Here is a 24,735-nt window from a genome sequence, read left to right as displayed (position 1 = left end):
TAATATGGTCACATCCTATTGTCACCTGGGTGCCTCCCTCCTAATATGGTCACATCCTATTGTCCCTCCCTCCTAATATGGTCACATCCTATTGTCACTCCCTCCTAATATGGTCACATCCTATTGTCACCTGGGTGCCTCCTTCCTAATATGGTCACATCCTATTGTCACCTGGGTGCCTCCTTCCTAATATGGTCACATCCTATTGTCCCTCCCTCCTAATATGGTCACATCCTATTGTCACCTGGGTGCCTCCCTCCTAATATGGTCACATCCTATTGTCCCTCCCTCCTAATATGGTCACATCCTATTGTCACTCCCTCCTAATATGGTCACATCCTATTGTCACCTGGGTGCCTCCTTCCTAATATGGTCACATCCTATTGTCACCTGGGTGCCTCCCTCCTAATATGGTCACATCCTATTGTCACCTGGGTGCCTCCCTCCTAATATGGTCACATCCTATTGTTACCTGGGTGCCTCCCTTCTAATATGGTCACATCATATTGTCACCTGGGTGCCTCCCTCCTAATATGGTCACATCCTATTGTCACCTGGGTGCCTCCCTCCTAATATGGTCACATCCTATTGTCACCTGGGTGCCTCCCTCCTAATATGGTCACATCCTATTGTCACCTGGGTGCCTCCCTCCTAATATGGTCACATCCTTTTGTCACCTGGGTGCCTCCCTCCTAATATGGTCACATCCTATAGTCACCCAACAAGCACAATTATGCACTCATGTCAAAAACCTGGCGAGTCACAGCTGGTCCTGCGGCCAGATTAAGTAGGCCTTGGTGATGCCTGGCTAAAATACAAAGTGTGAGGTAGCGGGCATGAGAGTGATGGAGGTTTTATTTATGAGAGCCATTAGCATGAGGAGCAGGAGGCTGAGAGATGGCACGTCCAGTATGAATATTACATACTTGATGAATATTTATGTCTATTGTACTGAATTACACTTCCAGGCAATTTGCACTGCCAACTCGCTCAAAGGATAGCATATTCAAGTATATTAAATATTACTCACGCTAACTGTTAGCATGCTAACATTTATAACAAATTTTACACTTTTTTTTAAAGCTCATTTTGCAAACATATTCCTAGCCCCTTCCTGCTCTGTCACTGCTAAAAACATAGCATATTCAAGTGTATTAAATATTACTCACGCTAACTGTTAGCGTGCTAACATTTATAACAAATTTTACACTTTTTTTTTAAAGCTCATTTAGCAAACATATTCCTAGCCCCTTCCTGCTCTGTCACTGCTAAAAACATAGCATATTCAAGTATATTAAATATTACTCACGCTAACTGTTAGCATGCTAACATTTATAACACATGTGACGATTTTTTTTTTTTTAAAGCTCATTTAGCAAACGTATTCCTAGCCCCTTTCTGCTCCGTCACTGCTAAAAACATAGCATATTAAAGTATATTAAATATTACAGGAAAACTCCTGCTAACTGTTAGCGTGCTAACGTTTTCAACAAATTTTACACTTTTTTTTAAAGCTCATTTCGCAAATATATTCCTTGCCTCTTCCTGCTAAAACATAGCATATTAAACTATATTAAATATTACAGGAAAACTCATGCTAACTGTTAGCATGTTAATGTTTTCAACAAATTAGACACTTTTCTTTTTAGCTCATTTTGCAAACATATTCCTAGCCAATTTCTGCTCCATCACTGCAAAAAAATAGCATATTAAAGTATATTAAATATTACATGAAAACTCATGCTAACTGTTAGCATCCTAACGTTTATAACAAATTTTACACTTTTCTTTATTTTAGCTCATTTTGCAAACATATTCCCAGCCCCTTCCTGCTCTATCACTGCTAAAAACATAGCACATTCAAGTATATTAAATATTACTAATGCTAACTATTAGTGTGCTGACCTTTATAAAATTTTGACACTTTTCTTTTTTTTTTTTTTTAGCTCATTTTGCAAACATATTCCTAGCCCCTTCCAGCTAAAACATAGCATATTAAACTATGTTAAATATTACAGGAAAACTCATGCTAACTGTTAGCATGCTAACGCTTTTAACAAATTTGACACTTTTCTTTTTTTTTAGCTCATTTTGCAAACATATTCCTGGCCCCTTTCTGCTCTATCATTGCAAAAAAAAAAAATAGCATATTAAAGTATATAAAATATTACAAGAAAACTCATGCTAACTGTTAACATCCTAACGTTTATAACAAATTTTACACTTTTTTTTTTTAGCTCATTTTGCAAACATATTCCTAGCCTCTTCCTGCTTCATCACTGCTAAAAACATAGCATATTAAAGTATATTAAATATTACATGAATTGTAATGCGAACTGTTAGCATGCTAACATTTATAACAAATTTGACACTTTTTTTAGCTCCTTTTGCAAACATATCCCTAGCCCCTTCCTGCTCTATCACTGCTAAAAACATAGCATATTTAAGTATATCAAATATTACAGGAGAACTCATGCTAACTGTTAGCATGCTAACGCTTTTACCTAATTGTACACCCTTTGTTTTTGTTTTTTAGCTCATTTTGCAAACATATTCCTAGACCCTTTCCACCTGTCACTGCTAAAACCATCGTTTATTATCGTATGTTGAATTGTAGATTATAATGCTAACTGTTAGCATGCTAATGTATTTAACTAATTTCACACTTTTTTGCAAACATATTCCTAGCCCCTTCCTGCTTTGTCACTGCTAAAACCATAGCATATTAAAGTATTCTAAATATTACAGTGACACAAATGCTAAGTGTTAGCATGCTAACGTTTTTAACTCATTTTATACTTTATTGCAAACATATTCCTAGCCCCATCCTATTCTGTCACTGCTAAAACACAGCATATTAAAGTATATTGAATGTTACAGTGACACTAATGCTAACTGTTAGCATGCTAACGTTTTTAATTCATTTTACACTTTTTTTTGCAAACATAATCCTAGCCCCTTCCTGCTCCATCACTGTGAAAAAAATAGCATATTTAATCATTTAATATTACAGTGACACGAATGCTAACTGTTAGCATGCTAAAATTTTTAACTCATTTTACAATGTATTGTACATCGTTTAGTGTTCTTGTAGGAACTTCAACCTTCATCCACTTCCTTCTTTGTCCTGACCTGAGTCAAAAAGACCAGGAGACTTGATTCGGTGTTTGCTGGTCTTCTGTGACCATTTCCACAAATGCAAATGCGTGACGTGACTGACCTGCGAGGAGCTCAGCAGCTCTCGGCCGCCCGGGCGTGAAATTGCACGTCGCAGTCGGAAGGAGGGCCGCTGCCCCCTGAAGGTCAAAGGGCGGGCTCTGCGTCGGCACGGTTACGCCGCCATCAGGGATTAACACCAGCGTGAAATGAGGCTGGACACTCAGAGAGCGGCGTAATGCGCTTTTATTGTGAAAACTACTGTCTGTTCAGTCCAAGATGAAGACGACTGGCGTTAACACTCCACCATGGCGCCCAGCTCCTGGACTTTTATTGTGAAAGTTACTGACTGTTCAAACAGTCTTCCATGGTGCTCAGCTCCTGGACTTTTATTGTGAAAGTTACTGACATGACTGGCGTAAACAGTCCTCCATGGCGCCCAGCTCCTGGACTTTTATTGTGAAAGTTACTGACTGTTCAAACAGTCTTCCATGGTGCTCAGCTCCTGGACTTTTATTGTGAAAGTTACTGACAGGACTGGCGTAAACACTCCTCCATGGCGCCCAGCTCCTGGACTTTTATTGTGAAAGTTACTGACATGACTGGCGTAAACAGTCCTCCATGGCGCCCAGCTCCTGGACTTTTATTGTGAAAGTTACTGACTGTTCAAACAGTCTTCCATGGTGCTCAGCTCCTGGACTTTTATTGTGAAAGTTACTGACAGGACTGGCGTAAACACTCCTCCATGGCGCCCAGCTCCTGGACTTTTATTGTGAAAGTTACTGACATGACTGGCGTAAACAGTCCTCCATGGCGCCCAGCTCCGGGACTTTTATTGTGAAAGTTACTCACACGACTGGCGTAAACAGTCCTCCATGGCGCCCAGCTCCTGGACTTTTATTGTGAAAGTTACTCACACGACTGGCGTAAACAGTCCTCCATGGCGCCCAGCTCCTGGACTTTTATTGTGAAAGTTACTGACTGTTCAAACAGTCTTCCATGGTGCTCAGCTCTTGGACTTTTATTGTGAAAGTTACTGACAGGACTGGCGTAAACACTCCTCCATGGCGCCCAGCTCCTGGACTTTTATTGTGAAAGTTACTGACATGACTGGCGTAAACAGTCCTCCATGGCGCCCAGCTCCGGGACTTTTATTGTGAAAGTTACTCACACGACTGGCGTAAACAGTCCTCCATGGCGCCCAGCTCCTGGACTTTTATTGTGAAAGTTACTCACACGACTGGCGTAAACACTCCTCCATGGCGCCCGGCTCCTGGACTTTTATTGTGAAAGTTACTGACAGGACTGGCGTAGACACTCCTCCATGGCGCCCAGCTCCTGGACTTTTATTGTGAAAGTTACTGACAGGACTGGCGTAAACAGTCCTCCATGGCGCCCAGCTCCTGGACTTTTATTGTGAAAGTTACTGACAGGACTGGCGTAAACAGTCCTCCATGGCGCCCAGCTCCTGGACCTCAGCACAGTTAGGTCCACAGTGGCGGCGAAGGAGGCGGCGTGCTTGAGGGATGACGGCGAGGGCGGAGCTTGTGGCGGCGCTGCGAGTGAGAAGGAACAACATCTCCCTCAGAGCTCGGTCGGTGGAAACTAAAGAGAAACAAAAATGGCGGACTGACCCGTTAAAGTGCAGCTGGGCTAACTTGAAAAGTTGGCGAGCCTTTTCCACGCTCTCCTCCCCGAACTGGGCGGCGATGGCGGCGGCGCTGCGCTCCACGTGGGCGGCGGCGTGGCGCCACTGGCCTGTGGGGAGAGACAGGAAGTTGGTGTGTGTGGCCGCTGACCCCATTAGAGCGCCATCAAGCACCCACCCATTGTGGCGTGCGCCCTCGCCATGGCGTCCGCCAGCTGGCCCTGGAGGGGGTGTGTCTCCGCCAGCGTCCCGTCTGACCTCGCCAGCAGCAGCAGGGCCTCGGCTGGCGGGAACGGCACAGGAAGTGGAGGATTAGGGACCGGTAGAGGTACTAAACATGTCAATGATGTCATATGGAGACTTTTAACTTGAGACTAGTGATGCTAGCATGCTAGCATTACTTTAGCTGATTCCACACATTTTAGCATTTTAGTCAAAACTTGATACGCGACACATGCTAACTGTTAGCACGCTAACTTTTTGGACTAATTTTACAGTCTTATACCTAAGAAACATACAACTTGGTATGCGACTCGTGCTAACTGTTAGCATGCTAACTTTTTAAACTAATTCAACAGTTTTTTTTAAAACTAATTTTGCAGCTTTATACATAAGAGTCAAATAACTTGGTAGGTGACACACGCTAACATTAGCATTTTAATATGCTAACTTTTTTTTTATCGCTAATTTTAAACTTTTTAAGTTAATTTTGCAGCTGTACACATAAGAGTCAAATAACTTGTTACGTGACACATGCTAACACTAGCATTTTAATATGCTAAATTTTTCTTTTTTTTATAGCTAATTTTAAACTTTTTAAGTTAATTTTGCAGCTGTACACTTGAGTCAAATAACTTGTTACGTGACACATGCTAACATTAGCATTTTAATATGCTAACTTTTTTTTTTAGCTAATTTTAAACTTTTTAGCTGTACACCTAAGAGTCATATAACTTGTTACATGACACATGCTAATATTAGCATTTTAATATGCTAACTTTTTTTTTTTTTAGCTAATTTTAAACTTTTTAAGTTAATTTTGCAGCTGTACACCTAAAGAGTCAAATAACTTGGTACATGAAACATGCTAATATTAGCATCTTAATATGCTAACTTTTTTTTTGTGGGTAATTTTAACCTTTTTTTTAAGTTAATTTTGCAGCTGTACACCTAAGAGTCAAATTACTTGGTACGTGAAAAATGCTAATATTAGCATTTTAATATGCTAACATTTTTTTTTAAAATCTAATTTTAAACTTTTTTAAGCTAATTTTTCAGCTGTACACCTAAGGAGTCAAATAACTTGGTACGTGACACTTGCTAATATTAGCATTTTAATATGCTAACTTATTTTTTAAATCTAATTTTAAACTTTTTTAAGTTAATTTTGCAGCTATACACCTAAGAGTCAAAAACCTTGGTACGTGACACATGCTAACATTAGCATCTTAATATGTTAACTTTTATTTTTTTGGGGGCTATTTTTTTTACCTTTTTAAAGTTAATTTTGCAGCTGTACACCTAAGAGTCAAATAACTTGGTACGTGACACATGCTTACATTAGCATTTTAATATGCAAACTTTTTTTTAGCTAATTTTAAACTTTTTAAGTTAATTTTGCAGCTGTACACCTAAGAGTCAAATAACTTGTTACGTGACACACGTTAACATTAGCATTTTAATATGCTAACTTTTTTTTATAGCTAATTTTAAACATTTTAAGTTAATTTTGCAGCCGTACACTTAAAGAGTCAAATAACTTGTTACGTGACACACGCTAACATTAGCATTTTAATATGCTAACTTTTTTCTTTTTTAGCTAATTTTAAAATGTTTAAGTTAATTTTGCAGCTGTACACCTAAGAGTCAAATAACTTGTTACGTGACACATGCTAACGTTAGCATTTTAATATGTTAACTTTTTTCTTTTTTAGCTAATTTTAAACTTTTTAAGTTAATTTTGCAGCTGTACACCTAAGAGTCAAGTAACTTGGTACATGAAACATGCTAATATTAGCATCTTAATATGCTAACTTTTTTTTGTGGGTAATTTTAACCTTTTTTTTAAGTTAATTTTGCAGCTGTACACCTAAGAGTCAAATTACTTGGTACGTGAAAAATGCTAATATTAGCATTTTAATATGCTAACATTTTTTTTTTAAATCTAATTTTAAACTTTTTTAAGCTAATTTTTCAGCTGTACACCTAAGGAGTCAAATAACTTGGTACGTGACACATGCTAATATTAGCATTTTAATATGCTAACTTATTTTTTAAATCTAATTTTAAACTTTTTTAAGTTAATTTTGCAGCTATACACCTAAGAGTCAAAAACCTTGGTACGTGACACATGCTAACATTAGCATCTTAATATGTTAACTTTTATTTTTTTGGGGGCTATTTTTTTTACCTTTTTAAAGTTAATTTTGCAGCTGTACACATAAGAGTGAGATAACTTGGTACGTGACACATGCTTACATTAGCATTTTAATATGCAAACTTTTTTTTAGCTAATTTTAAACTTTTTAAGATAATTGTGCAGCTGTACACCTAAGAGTCAAATAACTTGTTACGTGACACACGTTAACATTAGCATTTTAATATGCTAATTTTTTTTATAGCTAATTTTAAACATTTTAAGTTAATTTTGCAGCCGTACACTTAAAGAGTCAAATAACTTGTTACGTGACACACGCTAACATTAGCATTTTAATATGCTAACTTTTTTCTTTTTTAGCTAATTTTAAAATTTTTAAGTTAATTTTGCAGCTGTACACCTAAGAGTCAAATAACTTGTTACGTGACACATGCTAACGTTAGCATTTTAATATGTTAACTTTTTTCTTTTTTAGCTAATTTTAAACTTTTTAAGTTAATTTTGCAGCTGTACACCTAAGAGTCAAGTAACTTGGTACATGAAACATGCTAATATTAGCATCTTAATATGCTAACTTTTTTTTTTTTTTAGCTAGTTTTAAACGTTTTAAGTTAATTTTGCAGCTGTACACCTAAAGAGTCAAATAACTTGGTACATGAAACATGCTAATATTAGCATCTTAATATGCAAATTTTTTTTCCTTTTGGCTGATTTTAACCTTTTTTTAAGTTAATTTTGCAGCTGCACACCTAAGAGTCAAATTACTTGGTACATGAAAAATGGTAATATTAGCATTTTATTATGCTAACTTTTTTTTTTTAATCTAAATTTAAACTTTTTTAAGCTAATTTTTGAGCTGTACACCTAAAGAGTCAAACAACGTGGTACGTGACACATGCTAATATTAGCATTTTAATATGCTAACTTATTTTCTAAATGTAATTTTAAACTTTTTTAAGTTAATTTTGCAGCTATACACCTAAGAGTCAAAAACCTTGGTACGTGACACATGCTAACATTAGCATCTTAATATGTTAACTTTTTTTGGGGGGGCTATTTTTTTTACCTTTTTAAAGTTAATTTTGCAGCTGTACACATAAGAGTCAAATAACTTGGTACATGACACATGCTAACATTAGCATTTCAATATGCTAACTTTTTTTGTGTGGCTAATTTTAACCTTTTATTAAGTTAATTTTGCAGCTGTACACTTAAGAGTCAAATAACTTGGTTGTGAAACATGCTAACATTAACATTTTAATATGCTAACTTTTTTTTTTTGCTAATTGTAAACTTTTTTAATGTTAATTTTGCAGCTGTACATTTATTAGTCCAATAACTTGGTACGCGACACATGCTAACATTATCATTTTAATATGCTAACTTTTTTTTTTAAGGTAATTTTAAACTTTTGTGAAGTTAATTTTGCAGCTGTACATTTAAGAGTCAAATAACTTGGTATGTGACACATGCTAACATTAGCATTTTAAAATACGCCAAAAGTTTTGTTTTTTTTAGCTAATTTTAAACTTTTTTAAAGTTAATTTTGCAGCTGTACACCTAATAGTTATATAACTTAATACGTGACATGTTAAATTATTGCATGTTATATGCTAAAAAAATGTTTTAAACAAATTTTACATAAGATTTTTAAAGTAATTTTGCAGTTGTACATTTTAGTCATAATTTGGTAAATTACTTTTTGGGCTAATTTTACAGTCTTATGACTAAGAAACATATAACTTTGTATGTAACTCTTGCTAACTGTTAGCAAGCTAAATTGTTGGGCTAATGTTACAGTCTTGTAACTAAGAAACATATACAGTAACTTGGTAACTACAGTAACTAATTTAACACTTTTTTAAAACTAATTTTGCAGCTGTACACTTAAGAGTCAAATAACTTTGTACGTGACACATGCTAACATTAGCATTTTAATATGCAAACTTTTTTGGGGGAGGCTAATTATAACCTTTTTTTAAGTTTATTTTGCAGCTGTACATTTAAGAGACAAACAACTTGGTACGTGACACATGCTAACATTATCATTTTAATATGCTAATTTTTTTTAATATTTTTTGGGCTAATTTTCACCTTTTTTTAAGTACATTTTGCAGCTGTACACATAAGAGTCATATAACTTGGTACGTGACACATGCTAACATTGACATTTTAATATGCTAACTTTTTTTTTACCTAATAATAAACTTTTTTATGATAATTTTGCAGCTGTACATTTATTAGTCCAATAACTTGGTATGTGACACATGCTATCATTAACATTTTAATATGCAAACTTTTTTTTTTTTTAGCAAGTTGTTAACTTTTTTTATTTTAATTTTGCAGCTGTACATTTAAGAGTCAAACAACTTGGTACGTGACACATGCTAACATTATCATTTTAATATGCTAACTTTTTAAAATATTTTTTGGGCTAATTTTCACCTTTTTTTAAGTAAATTTTGCAGCTGTACACATAAGAGTCATATAACTTGGTACGTGACACATGCTAACATTAACATTTTAATATGCTAACTTTTTTTTTACCTAATAATAAACTTTTTTATGATAATTTTGCAGCTGTACATTTATTAGTCCAATAACTTGGTATGTGACACATGCTATCATTAACATTTTAATATGCAAACTTTTTTTTTTTTTTAGCAAGTTGTTAACTTTTTTTATGTTAATTTTGCAGCCGTACATTTAAGAGTCAAACAACTTGGTACGTGACACATGCTAACATTATCATTTTAATATGCTAACTTTTTAAAATATTTTTTGGGCTAATTTTCACCTTTTTTTAAGTAAATTTTGCAGCTGTACACGTAAGAGTCATATAACTTGGTACGTGACACATGCTAACATTAACATTTTAATATGCTAACTTTTTTTTAACCTAAGAATAAACTTTTTTATGATAATTTTGCAGCTGTACATTTATTAGTCCAATAACTTGGTACGTGACACATGCTAATATTAGCATTTTAATATGCTAACTTATTTTTTAAATCTAATTTTAAACTTTTTTAAGTTAATTTTGCAGCTATACACCTAAGAGTCAAAAACCTTGGTACGTGACACATGCTAACATTAGCATCTTAATATGTTAACTTTTATTTTTTTGGGGGCTATTTTTTTTACCTTTTTAAAGTTAATTTTGCAGCTGAACACCTAAGAGTCAAATAACTTGGTACGTGACACATGCTTACATTAGCATTTTAATATGCAAACTTTTTTTTAGCTAATTTTAAACTTTTTAAGTTAATTTTGCAGCTGTACACCTAAGAGTCAAATAACTTGTTACGTGACACACGTTAACATTAGCATTTTAATATGCTAACTTTTTTTTATAGCTAATTTTAAACATTTTAAGTTAATTTTGCAGCCGTACACTTAAAGAGTCAAATAACTTGTTACGTGACACACGCTAACATTAGCATTTTAATATGCTAACTTTTTTCTTTTTTAGCTAATTTTAAACTTTTTAAGTTAATTTTGCAGCTGTACACCTAAGAGTCAAGTAACTTGGTACATGAAACATGCTAATATTAGCATCTTAATATGCTAACTTTTTTTTGTGGGTAATTTTAACCTTTTTTTTAAGTTAATTTTGCAGCTGTACACCTAAGAGTCAAATTACTTGGTACGTGAAAAATGCTAATATTAGCATTTTAATATGCTAACATTTTTTTTTTAAATCTAATTTTAAACTTTTTTAAGCTAATTTTTCAGCTGTACACCTAAGGAGTCAAATAACTTGGTACGTGACACATGCTAATATTAGCATTTTAATATGCTAACTTATTTTTTAAATCTAATTTTAAACTTTTTTAAGTTAATTTTGCAGCTATACACCTAAGAGTCAAAAACCTTGGTACGTGACACATGCTAACATTAGCATCTTAATATGTTAACTTTTATTTTTTTGGGGGCTATTTTTTTTACCTTTTTAAAGTTAATTTTGCAGCTGTACACATAAGAGTGAAATAACTTGGTACGTGACACATGCTTACATTAGCATTTTAATATGCAAACTTTTTTTTAGCTAATTTTAAACTTTTTAAGATAATTGTGCAGCTGTACACCTAAGAGTCAAATAACTTGTTACGTGACACACGTTAACATTAGCATTTTAATATGCAAATTTTTTTTATAGCTAATTTTAAACATTTTAAGTTAATTTTGCAGCCGTACACTTAAAGAGTCAAATAACTTGTTACGTGACACACGCTAACATTAGCATTTTAATATGCTAACTTTTTTCTTTTTTAGCTAATTTTAAAATTTTGAAGTTAATTTTGCAGCTGTACACCTAAGAGTCAAATAACTTGTTACGTGACACATGCTAACGTTAGCATTTTAATATGTTAACTTTTTTCTTTTTTAGCTAATTTTAAACTTTTTAAGTTAATTTTGCAGCTGTACACATAAGAGTAAAATAACTTGGTACGTGACACATGCTAACATTTTCATTTTAATATGCTAACTTTTTTTTATATTTTTTGGGCTAATTTTCACCTTTTTTTAAGTTAATTTTGCAGCTGTACATTTAAGAGTCATATAACTTGGTACGTGACACAAGCTAACATTAACATTTTAATATGCTAACTTTTTTTTAACCTAATAATAAACTTTTTAATGTTCATTTTGCAGCTGTACATTTAAGAGTCAAATAACTTAGTACGTGACACATGCTGACATTGGCATTTTAATATGCTAACGTTTTTAATTTTTTTGGCAAATTTTCACCTTTTTTAAAGTTAATTTTGCAGCTGTACACATAAGAGTCAAGTAACTTGGTATTTTACACATGCTAATATTAGTATTTTAATATGCTATTTTTTTTAATCCAATTTTAAACTTTTTAAAGTTAATTTTGCAGCCGTACACTTAAGAGTTATATAACTTGGTACGTGACACATGCTAACATTAACATTTTAATATGCTAATTTTTTTTTTAACCTAATTGTAAACTTTTTTTATGTTAATTTTGCAGCTATACATTTAAGAGTCAAATAACTTGGTACGTGACACATGCTAACAATAGCATTTTAATATGCAAACTTTTTTTTTGGGGGGGGGGGGGCTAATTATAACCTTTTTTTAAGCAAATTTTTCAGCTGTACACCTAAGGAGTCAAATAACTTGGTACGTGACACATGCTAACATTAGCATTTTAATATACTAACTTTTTTTAAACTAATTTTAAACTTTTTTTAAAGTTAATTTTGCAGTCGTACACATAAGAGTCACATAACTTGGCATGTGACACATGCTAACTGTTAGCATACTGTTAGCACATATTACTTGTACACTATCACTTCTATTACATTACTTTCAATGTATCAGGTGAACAATATCAGTACTAGTGGATAAGTTCCAAGACAGTATCAGTTCAATATCACTATTACCTTCATCCCTATTGAGGATGCTCCTGAGAGAAGAAAGGTAGACTGGTCGACAGGGACTCACCTGGTCTCTGCCTCTCCATGAGGTCCAGGGCCAAGTCCAAGTCCTGCTGGACCTCCTGCAGCCTGCGTGTCACCTCGGAGGACGACACCAGCCGGCTGCAAGACGAGCATTTCAAGTGTCCTCCTGCCTCCTCCGTCTGGAGGTGGAAGAACAGCACGGTGGGATCGTGGTTACCAAGGCTGTGGCTCGCAGCAAGAAGCTTGCGGGTTTGAATCTGAAGGCTTTAACCAGGGATCTAAACCAGGAATGTTAAAACATTTCCCACCGAGGATTAAATAGTAAAAAAATCGGACTTAAACTATTTGAAATGTTTTCAAACATGCTAAAAAAGTACATATTACTATTATTGGTCTTATTGGAGTGAATATTATTATTATTTGGGACCGAATGTCCCTTTGGGAACATGTATTTCTAAGGTTTTATTATTATTATACCACCTCTTTGAGCTGGAATTTGACCACCTTAACAAGCTTCAAAACTCACCAAATTTAACACACACATCAGGACTGGGAAAATTTGCCATCCAATCAAAAACCAAACCCCAAAACTCAAAATTGCGCTGTAGCGCCTCCTAGGAAAAAACAGACAAAACTGCTTGTAACTTCCGTTAGGAATGTCGTAGAGACATGAAACAAAAACCTCTATGTAGGTCTCACTTAGACCTAAATTTCATACACTCACATCCAGCAAAAATCAACAGGAAGTCGGGAAAAAACCCTTCAAAACAAAATGTTCCTAAACAATTTCATTTGTGCCTCTTTGAGCTGTAATTTGACCTCCTTAAAATGCTTCAAAACTCACCAAACTGGACACACACATCAGGACTGGCGAAAATTGCCATCTAATCAAAAAACTAAACCGCAAAACTCTAAATTGCGCTTTAGCGCCTCCTAGGAAAAAACAGACAAAACTGCTTGTAACTTCCGTTAGGAATGTCGTAGAGACATGAAACAAAAACCTCTATGTAGGTCTCACTTAGACCTAAATTTCATACACTCACATCCAGCAAAAATCAACAGGAAGTTGGCAAAAACCCCTTTAAAACAAAATGTTCCTAAACAATTTCATTTTTGCGCTCTAGCGCCTCCTAGGAAAAAACAGACAAAACAGCTTGTAACTTCCGTTAGGAATGTTGTACAGACATGAAACAAAAACCTCTATGTAGGTCTGACTTAGACCTACATTTCATACACTGGCCTCCTTCAGCAAAAATCAACTGGAAGTTGGCAAAATCCCCTTCAAAACAAAATGTTCCTAAACAATTTCATTTCTGCCTCTTTGAGCTGCAATTTGACCTCCTTAAAATGCTTCAAAACTCACCAAACTGGACACACACATCAGGTCTGGTGAGACTCAAAATTGCGCTCTAGTGCCCCCTCATTGACATCCTTCAGCAAAAATCAACAGGAAGTTGGCAATTACCCCTTCAAAACAAGAGTTTTGTAAAAACCCGTCACCTTTTTCCAAACATTATCTCCTCTGAGCGCGTTTGTTGTGTCGGCTTTAAACTCGCACAGGAGAGAGATTGAACCCTTCTGGTTAAAAGTTGCGCTAAGAATTTTTCTAACTGCTCCGGTTTTGATTTTACGAGCCTTCAAAGAACCGCTGCGCTGATGCGGCTGGCCGCTTAAAAGCAGGAAGCACCGGCGTGACCACACAACGCAGAGAAGGTAGGTACTGTGCAGGTAAAGATATGTTGACTGGGTGAAAGAAGGAGGCACCAGTTTGACTCCAGGATGCAGGGAAGGTAGGTAATGTGCAGGTAAAGATATGTTGTCTGGGTGATGGCAGGAAGCACCAGCGTGTATGGGTGAAAGAAAGAAGCACCAGTGTGACCCCAAGATGCAGGGAAGGTAGGTAATGTGCAGGTAAAGATATGCTGAATGGGTAAAGGCAGGAAACACCAGGAAAAGTCAGTCCCGTCCATCGCTTCTTGCAGCTTTAATTATTATTATTATTACTGGTATTATCGGAAGTAGGATTGTCAAAAGTACTACAGTGAATATTATTATTATTATTAATGGTATTATTGATGTGGTGGGACAGATAATATATTGTGGTGGGCAACATAAAATAAAGTGGAGGGCCAGGTTTAAAAAAATGGAGTAGACCATATAAAATGATGTGGGGGGGAGACTTAAAATAAAGCGGTGCGGTCAGCAGCTGATCTTACCAGGGGTGAGTCTTTGCACTCAGCACACAGCAGTCCAGATGTTCCACCTTCACGCCGCACTTGCTCGCCCTCCGCCCGCACGCAGGCGGCGCACTCACACAGGAAGTAGTACTGCTCCAGCAGGAGGCGCCTGCGCTCCCTGGCGGCCATCCTGCTGCTGTGAGGACCTGAGGGCACCAGGAAGTGAGGGCCCTCGACGACATCACCTTGTCGGCAGACCTTTGCTCCTACCGTAGCAGTGCGTCACCTCTTGTCCAGGAGACACGCTCCGGGACGCCCGCACGGTGACGGCGACGACGCCGGGTGGTTCGCCCAGGCTGAACGCCAGGCTGGTGTTGGGACAGCAGGCGTGGTTGAGGAGACTCAGCGTGGGAAATAGGGCGGTGGCCACACGATCTTCCTGGCTGGACTGCACGGGGGCGTCCGACGGACCTGGCAGGTACAAAACAGGAAGTGGTCGGTGTCACAAACGGCGCCCACGGGGGACTTAGCGAGCGTCACCTTGGTGCTGCAGCGTGACCACGGCCTGGGCGTTGCACCGCAGCTGCAGCAGGTGCCTCAGCGCCGCGCTTCCCAGAAGCCGCCATTCTGCACCGGCGTCCCCCTCCAGTGGCGCGCGAGGCGGCGGCGGCCCTCTCGCGGCGAGCTGGAGGCTCAGCGCCGCCACGGTGACCGCGCACAGGAAGCGCATGCCGGGACTCTGGCGCGCAGCGTGGTGCAGCAGGCGGAAGACGCGCGTGTAGGCGTGATCGGGACGCTCCGAGGACTCGGCGGCCGCATGGACGTCCTCCACGCCGGCCGTCAGCGCCACTCTCAGGGCGAGCTGCGACATCACGCCCGCCGCCTGCAGGTGTGGCCCCAGCGGACACTCCCAGCGGTGGTGTTCCTCCCAGGCCAGAGTCTGGCAGGCGCTGGAACAGTAGCGGCTGTAGGCGCACCCCCCGCACGGTACCGGACGTGACGTTTGGCTCAAACACCTGTGACAGCGCCTGCACTCGCGCCCAAACATGTCCGCCGCCACCTTGGCGCCGGGGATGAGGACGCAGCCGTAAGGCCTCTCGCTGAGGATCACCTCCCCTGCCGATATTCTCTTGGCAGCCACCAGGTGGCGACCTTTCTCCGGGCTGACGCTAACGGCAGCGTGGGGGTTCAGCCCTGACGTGGGCGGGGCTGCGGGCGCCGCCACCAGGGCGTCAGAGGAAGGAAGGTGCGCCACGCATTGTGAGCGGCGCTTCTCCAGCTTGTGCAGGAGGTGAGCGGGGTACCCGCTCCTCTTGGCTGCTTCCACGTCGTCGAGAGCTTCCTGCGACACAAAAGTTCAGTCAGTCAGCCTTCCCTGACCACAAAAAATGTTGTTGTGGTCAGCTTGGAGCAATGGCGCCCTCTGCTGGTTAAAGAGGGGGCGACATGTTTAAACACATTTCAATTAGTGCATCAACCACCCCCAAAAAACCCCTCCCTTACCCATTCACACTCATCCACACCCACTCACACAAAATGTTTTTTTTTCTTTCTGCTCCCAAAGTTCTGGTTCCCACAACATAGACAACACAGTCTAGTCTGCAAGGGACACAGTCCCTGAAGCCGGTCCACCAACATTATCATGGATTACTATTTTTTATGTAATTGTTTTTGTATTATTTTACTTTCTTTTTTATCCAAGAAAATGTATTTTATTTATCTTATTTATAAAATAAAGAAAAGTACCTTGTTTTCACCAGACCAGGTTGTTAATGAAATTAGACTAATTTAAAGGGTTTTAAAACCAGGTCCAGTCCAGATAAAGTCCAAGTCGGGCTCAGCAACACACACCCTCATCCATGTACATCAAAAACACTTTTTTTTACCTTTTATTTATCTTCTAGTACCTTCTAGTTATCTTTTATATACCTTATTTTACCTTTTATGTATCTTATTTTACTTTGTAGTTATCTTTGGTTTACCTTAAATTTAACCTTGACCTTCTTTTACTTTCTATTTGATATTTGACTTCTTTTATCTTGTACGGACCTTCTATTTATCTTATGTTAGCTTCTATTCCCCTTGTTCACCTTCTTTTTAACTTTCTTTATCTTGCATATACCTTCTATTTATCTTATGCTAGCTTCTATTTATCTTGTTTACCTTATATTAGCTTTTATTTAACTTCTACTTATCGTTTAACCTTTTTTTTAACCTTCAATTTAACCTTTACCTTGTTTTACATTCTATTCAATTTGTATTACCTTTCACTTACCTTCTTTTTATCTTATGGTAGCTTCTATTTACCTTGTTTAGCTTTTTTTTTCACCTTCTATTTACCTTTTATGTATCTTTAATTTTCCTCTTATGTATTTTCTTTTACCTTCAAGTTCCCCTTTTTTACTTTCTATCTGTATTTTCTTGACCTTCTTTTACCTTTCATTCACCTTAAATGTAACCTTTACATTATTTTACCTTTTATTTAAGTTGTATATGCCTTCTATTTATCTTATGTTAGCTATTATTTACCTTGTTTACCTTTTATTTATCTTCTTGTACCTTCGATTTACATTTTTTAGCTTCTAGTGATCTTTTATTTACCTTATTTTACCTGTTATGTATCTTCTTTTACTTTCTAGTTACCATTTTTTTTACCTTCTTTTTAACTTGTTTTATCTTGTATGTACCTTCTATTTATCTTATGTAAGCTTCTATTTAAGTTGTTTACCTTCTGTTTATCTTCTTGTACCTTTTATTTACCTTCTAATGGTCTTTTATTTACCTTTTATGTATCTTCTTTTACCTTGTAGTTACCCTTTTGACCTATTCTTTATCTTTTATTTTCCTTCCTTTACTTTCTATTTAACTTGTTTTATCTTGTATTTACCTTCTATTTGTCTGTTAGCTTCTATTTACCTTGTTTACCTTTTATTTATCTTCTTGTACCTTCTATTTACATTTTTTAGCTTTTAATGATCTTTTATTGACTTTATTTGACCTTTTATGTATCTTCTTTTACTTAGTTACCTTTTTTTAACCTTTTTTTCCTTTATTTACATTTTTTTAAACTCTTTTTATCTTGTATTTACCTTCTATTTATCTTATGTTAGCTTCTATTTAAGTTGTTTACCTTCTATTTATCTTCTTGTACCTTCTATTTACATTTTTTAGCTTCTAATGATCTTTTATTGACTTTATTTGACCTTTTATGTATCTTCTTTTACTTAGTTACTTTTTTTTAACCTTTTTATCCTTTATTTACATTTTTTTTAAACTTGTTTTATCTTGTATTTACCTTCTATTTATCTTATGTTAGCTTCTATTTAAGTTGTTTATCTTCTATTTCTCTTCTTGTACCTTCTATTTACCTTCTCATGGTCTTATTTACCTTATTTTACCTTTTATGTATCTTCTTTTACTTTCTAGTTACCTTTGTTACCTTCTTTTTATCTTTTATTTACCTTCTTTTTAACTTGTTTTATCTTGTATTTACCTTCTATTTATCTTGTTAGCTTCTTTTTAAGTTGTTTACCTTCTATTTATCTTCTTGTACCTTTTAATTACCTTCTAATGGTCTTTTATTTACCTTATTTTACCTTTTATGTATCTTCCTTTACCTTCTAGTTACCCTTTTTACCTATTCTTTATCTTTTATTTACCTTCTATTTATCTTATGTTAGCTTCTATTTACCTTGTTTACCTTAAATGTATCTTCTTGAACCTTCTATTTACATTTTTTAACTTCTAATGATCTTTTATTTTACCTTACTTTACCTTTTATGTATCTTCTTTTATTTTCTAGTTACCTTTTTTCAATCTTCTTTTTATCTTTTATTTACCTTCTTTTTAACTTGTTTTGTCTTGTATTTACCTTCTATTTATCTTATGTTGGCTTCTATTTACCCTGTTTCCCTTCTATTTATCTTATGTAAGCTTCTATTTAAGTTGTTTACCTTCTATTTCTCTTCTTGTACCTTTTATTTACCTTCTAATGATCTTTTATTTACCTTATTTTACCTTTTATGTATCTTGTTTTACTTTCAACTTACCCTTTTTACCTTCTTTTTATCTTTATTTACCTTCTTTTCCTTTCTATTTCACTTGTTTTTATCTTGTATTTACCTTCTATTTATCTTATGTTAGCTTCTATTTACCTTGTTTACCATTACATTTATCTTCTTATACCTTCTATTTATCCTTTAATTTAACTTTGATTCAATATTTACCGTCTTTTACTTTCTATTTAACTTGTTTTACATTTTATTTACCTTTTTGTTTCTTTTTCACCTTTTTTTAACCTTATTTGACCGTTGTTTGCCTTCTAATGATCTTATTTTACTTTTTATTTACCTTCATTACAACGTCCACCTGCTTTTACCCTTCTATTTACCTTGTTTACCTTGTATTTACCCTTTTAAGAAAGAAATTTAGACAAGGAGCGTGACATCACCTGTCAGAAAAAGTTATTTAGAATTATTTAAATGGCAAAATCCAGCTCACATTTAGTATTTGCAATTCCAGAGGAGGGGCCAGCGTCACACAGGTGACCTTACCTGGTAGTGCCGGAGGTGACCTTACCTGGTAGTGGTGCAGGTGGTAGAGCGCCGCCGAGCGGTTGGCGTAGCAAAGAGCCAGATGCTCAGAACTTGGGGGGGCGAAGCAAACACCCTGCAGGGTCATGGCAAGGAGTGTGAGTTGCACATTCAGCACCAGCAGGAAGTCCCAAGGTCACCTGAGAGTAATGCAGGGCCGCGTCGGAGTACTTCCGGTCCCGGAAGCTGGCGTTGCCTCGTTCCTTGCACCTGGCCGCCTCCTCTGCATCTTTGTGTACATCTGCCTGTCCGGCACAGGCGCTCCCCAGGCGGCACGCATCATCCCGCCTGCAATCATCTCACGGTTATGTTAGATCCACTATGGATTGGACTTTCACAATATCATGTTAGATACGCTTTAACATTTTTACGACGTATTAACATTTTTATGATGTATTTTTTAACATTTTTATGACATATTTGTAAGATTTTTAAAACATATTTTTAACAATTTTACGACACATTTTTAGCATTTGTATGACATATTTGTAGCATTTTTATGACATATTTCTAACATTTTTATGACGTATATGTAACATTATTATGACATATTTTTAATATTTTTATGACGTATTTTAAAAATTTCTATGACACATTTTAAACAATGTTATGACTTTTTTTTTACCATTTTATGTCATATTTTTTTTTAATTTTACGACGTATTATTAACATTTTTATGACGAATTTTGTAACATTTTTATGACACATTTGTAACATTTTTACAACATATTTTTAAGAATTTTATGACATAATTTTAGCATTTGTATGACATATTTGTAGCATTTTTATGACATATTTCTAACATTTTTATGACATATATATAACATTATTATGACATATTTTTAATATTTTTATGACGTATTTTAACAATTTCTATGACACATTTAAAAAAATGTTATGACTTTTTTTTTTACCATTTTATGTCATATTTTTAAACATTTTTACGACATATCATTAACATTTTTGTGATGTATTTTTTAACATATTTGACACATTTTTAACATTTTTACGACATACTTTTAACATTTTTATGACATATTTGTGACATTTATTTTTACAACATATTTTTAACAATTTTACAACATAATTTTAGCATTTGTATGACATATTATTAGCATTTTTATGACATATTTCTCACATTTTAATGACATATTTAACATTATTATGACATATTTAAAAAATGTATGACGGCGTGGCGCAGTGGGAGAGTGGCCGTGCGCAACCCGAGGGTCCCTGGTTCAAATCCCACCTAGTACCAACCTCATCACGTCCGTTGTGTCCTGAGCAAGACACTTCACCCTTGCTCCTGATGGGTGCTGGTTGGCGCCTTGCATGGCAGCTCCCTCCATCAGTGTGTGTGAATGTGTGTGTGAATGTGGAAGTAGTGTCAAAGCGCTTTGAGTACCTTGAAGGTAGAAAAGCGCTATACAAGTACAACCCATTTATATTTTTAATCTTTTTAATTACATATTTTTAAACACTTTTATGACGTATTTTTTACATTTTTATGGCATATTTTTTTGTATTTTTACAACTTTTTTTTAATTTACATATTTTTTACATTTTCGTGACATATTTTTAAACATTCGTACGACGTATTTTAAAGATTTTTATGACATATCGCTACCATATTTGATCCACTTTGGACTTGATTCTCACGGTTATGTTACATCCACTATGGATTGGACTTTCCCAATAAAAGCGGTAGAAATGGATGGATGGATGGATGGATGAATGTTCGATCCGCTTGTAGCATTTTTACAACATATTTTTAACAATTTTACGACATATTTTTAGCACTTTTTATGACATATTTATAGCATTTTTATGACATATTTCTAATAAATTTATGACATATTTAACAATATGATGACATATTTAAAAAAATGCATGACATATTTTTTTATCTTTTTATGACATATTTTAACAATTTCTGACATATTTTTAAAATTGTTATGACTTTTTTTTTTACCATTTTATGTCATATTTTTTAACATTTTTACAACGTATTAACATTTTTATGACGTATTTTTTAACATTTTTATGACACATTTTTAAAATTTTTACAACACATTTTTATGACATATTTGTAACATTTTTAAAACATATTTTTTTAAATTTTACGACACATTTTTAGCATTTGTATGACATATTTGTAGCATTTTTATGTATTTCTCACATTTTTATGACATATTTAAGAAAATGTATGACATATTTTTAATATTTTTATGACATGTTTTTAAATATTTTTAGGACATTTTAATGACGTATTTTAACATTTTTATGACATATTTTTATACATTTTTATGATTTTTTTTTTTTTATTTACATATTTTTTACATTTCCATGACATATTTTTAAACATTTGTACGACGTATTTTAAAGATTTTTATGACATATCGCTACCATATTGGATCCACTTTGGACTTGATTCTCACGGTTATGTTAGATCCACTATGGATTGGACTTTCACAATAAAAGCGGTAGAAATGGATGGATGGATGGATGGATGGATGAATGTTCGATCCGCTTGTAGCATTTTTACAACATATTTTTAACAATTTTACGACATATTTTTAGCACGTTTTATGACATATTTGTAGCATTTTTATGACATATTTCTAATACTTTTATGACATATTTAACAATATGATGACATATTTAAAAAATGTATGACATATTTTAAATCTTTTTATGACATATTTTAACAATTTCTATGACATATTTTTAAAATTGTTATGACTTTTTTTTACCATTTTATGTCATATTTTTAAACATTTTCACAACGTATTATTAACATTTTTATGACGTATTTTTTTTAATTTTTATGACACATTTTTAAAAATGTTACGACATATTTTTAACATTTTTATGACATATTTGTAACATTTTTAAAACATATTTTAAACAATTTTACGACACATTTTTAGCATTTGTATGACATATTTGTAGCATTTTTACGACATATTTCTAACATTTTTATGACATATATGTAACATTATTATGACATATTTTTAATCTTTTTATGACATATTTTAACAATTTCCATGACACATTTCAAAAAATGTTATGACTTTTTTTTTACCATTTTATGTCATATTTTTAAAAATTTTACGACGTATTATTAACATTTTTATGACAAATTTTAAAAAAATTTGATGACACATTTTTTTAAATTTTTGCGACATACTTATAAAATTTTTATGACATATTTGTAACATTTTTACATGTTTTTAACAATTTTAAGACATAATTTTAGCATTTGTATGACATATTTTTAGCATTTTTATGACATATTTCTAACATTATTATGACATGTTTAAAAAATGTATGACATATTTTAAATATTTTTAATGACATATTTTTAAACATGTTTACAACATTTTTTTTACATTTTTATGACGTATTTGTAACATTTTTATGACCTTTTTTTTCATTTTTATGACTTTTTTATTTATTTACATATTTTTTACATTTTCATGACATATTTTTAAACATTTGTACGACATATTTTAAAGATTTTTTTGACATATCGCTACCATATTGGATCCACTTTGGACTTGATTCTCACGGTTATGTTAGATCCAGTATGGATTGGACTTTCCCAATAAAAGCGGTAGAAACGGATGGATGGATGGATGTTCGATCCGCTCGACATCCATTGCTTTCGGTCCCCTAGGGACCATTTAGTGTTGCCAATCAACCTATCCCCAGGTGCATGTCTTTGGAGGTGGGAGGGGCCCTTTTTAACATTTTTATAACATGTTCTTTACATTTTTATGACATATGTTTAACATTATTATGACATATTTTTAATATTTTTATGACATATTTTAACAATTTGTGATACATTTTATTAAACATTTTTATGACTTTTTTTTTACTATTTTATGTCATATTTTTACGGTGTATTATTAACATTTTTATAACGTATTTTTGTAAAATTTTTATGACACATTTAAAAAAATGTTATGACATATTTTTAACATTTTTATGACATATAGGTAGCATTTTTACAACAATTTTTTAACAATTTTATGACATATTTTTTGCATTTTTGTGACATATTTGTAGCATTTTTATGACATATTTCTAATATTTTTATGACATATTTAACATTATTAGGACATATTTTAAAAAATGTATGACATATTTTCAATCTTTATATGACAAATTTTAACAATTTCTATGACATATTTTTTAAATTGTTATGACTTTTTTTTTACCATTTTATGTCATATTTTTAAACATTTTCACAACAAATTATTAACATTTTTATGACGTATTTTTAAAAAAAATTTATGACACATTTTAAAAATTTTTACGACATATTTTTAACATTTTTATGACATATTTGTAAAAATTTTAAAACATATTTTTAAAAGTTTTACAACAAATGATTAGCATTTGTGTGACATATTTGTAGCATTTTTATGACATATTTCTAACATTTTTATGACATATTTAACACTACTATGACATATTTAAGAAAATGTATGACATATTTTTAAATATTTTTACGACATTTTAATGACGTATTTTTAACATTTGTATGACATATTTTTTTTACATTTTTATGACTTTTGATTTATTTACATATTTTTAAACATTTATACGACATATTTTGAATTTTTTTTTTACATATCGCTAATATATTGGATCCACTTTGGACTTGATTCTCACGGTTATGTTAGATCCACTATGGATTGGCGGGGGGGAGGGGGGGGGTTGTCCTCTCCAAGGTTTCTCAGTCATCATTGTGGACGTCCCACTGGGGTGAGTTTTTCCTTGCCCTTATGTGGGCTCTACCCACGATGTAGTTGTGGTTTGTGCAGCCCTTTGAGACACTTGTGATTTAGGGCTATATAAATAAAGATTGATTGAAAAAGATGTATTCATATCATACACATCGTCGGTGACGTTTGAAATAACCAAATAATTAGCATTAGCATCAACTCACGTTGTCACGCTCAAGGCACTTTTAAAGATGTCTTCGATCTCCAGCAAGGACGTGAAATGCTCCTTGAACTCAGGTTCGAGTCCGGCCCACTTCTGGGCCACGTAGTCTTGCCACGGCAAGCACGGAAGATCCATTTTTGAAGAAAAAGTTTGTTCTTCTTAGCTAACAACCGCCATTGTAGTTCTTATCAAGTTGGCTTTGCAACGTGAAGCTTCCCGTTTAGGGCTCTTCAAAATAAAACTTTCATGACGCCCGAGTTAGGATAAACTTGTTTGTGTGTCTTGCTACTCCATGTGATATAATTAATTAAACTACCTAATGTGTTGATATTATTAGCGCCGTTTTGTTTTGTCTATTTTGTCGTTGCTGGCTAAAATGATCGTCTTATTTTGA

General features: G+C 34.4%; 1 protein-coding gene across 1 annotated transcript; it reads right to left on the bottom strand.

The window, feature by feature from the left end:
* Nucleotides 1-837: 837 nt before the first annotated feature.
* smyd4 (SET and MYND domain containing 4) lies at nucleotides 838-24,548 on the bottom strand. Its single transcript, XM_061896765.1, has 10 exons — nucleotides 24,343-24,548; nucleotides 19,523-19,670; nucleotides 19,369-19,458; nucleotides 15,331-16,132; nucleotides 15,061-15,261; nucleotides 14,830-14,996; nucleotides 12,657-12,792; nucleotides 4,983-5,087; nucleotides 4,791-4,914; nucleotides 838-4,712 (listed from the first exon to the last, which is right to left on the bottom strand). The coding sequence occupies exons 1-10, from the start codon at nucleotides 24,474-24,476 to the stop codon at nucleotides 4,580-4,582; spliced, it is 2,040 nt and encodes a 679-aa protein (XP_061752749.1). The 5' UTR covers nucleotides 24,477-24,548; the 3' UTR covers nucleotides 838-4,579.
* Between the last annotated feature and the right edge of the window lie 187 nt (nucleotides 24,549-24,735).

This window comes from Nerophis ophidion, linkage group LG04, assembly GCF_033978795.1.
Source record: "Nerophis ophidion isolate RoL-2023_Sa linkage group LG04, RoL_Noph_v1.0, whole genome shotgun sequence".
NCBI classification, from domain to species: Eukaryota; Metazoa; Chordata; class Actinopteri; order Syngnathiformes; family Syngnathidae; genus Nerophis; species Nerophis ophidion.
The sequence above is the reverse complement of the archived record's forward strand: the minus strand, read 5'-3'. Positions and strand labels throughout refer to the sequence as shown.

What these genes read in the sequence shown, in the direction of transcription:
- smyd4 (XM_061896765.1), bottom strand. Translation starts at nt 24,476, where the DNA reads ATGGATCTTCCGTGCTTGCCGTGGCAAGACTACGTGGCCCAGAAGTGG. An exon ending in CATGGAGAGGCAGAGACCAG is followed by an intron (nt 5,088 to 12,656) that starts GTGAGTCCCTGT and finishes CGTTCCCGCCAG; the next exon opens with CCGAGGCCCTGCTGCTGCTG. An exon ending in GAGGGCGCACGCCACAATGG is followed by an intron (nt 4,915 to 4,982) that starts GTGGGTGCTTGA and finishes CTCTCCCCACAG; the next exon opens with GCCAGTGGCGCCACGCCGCC.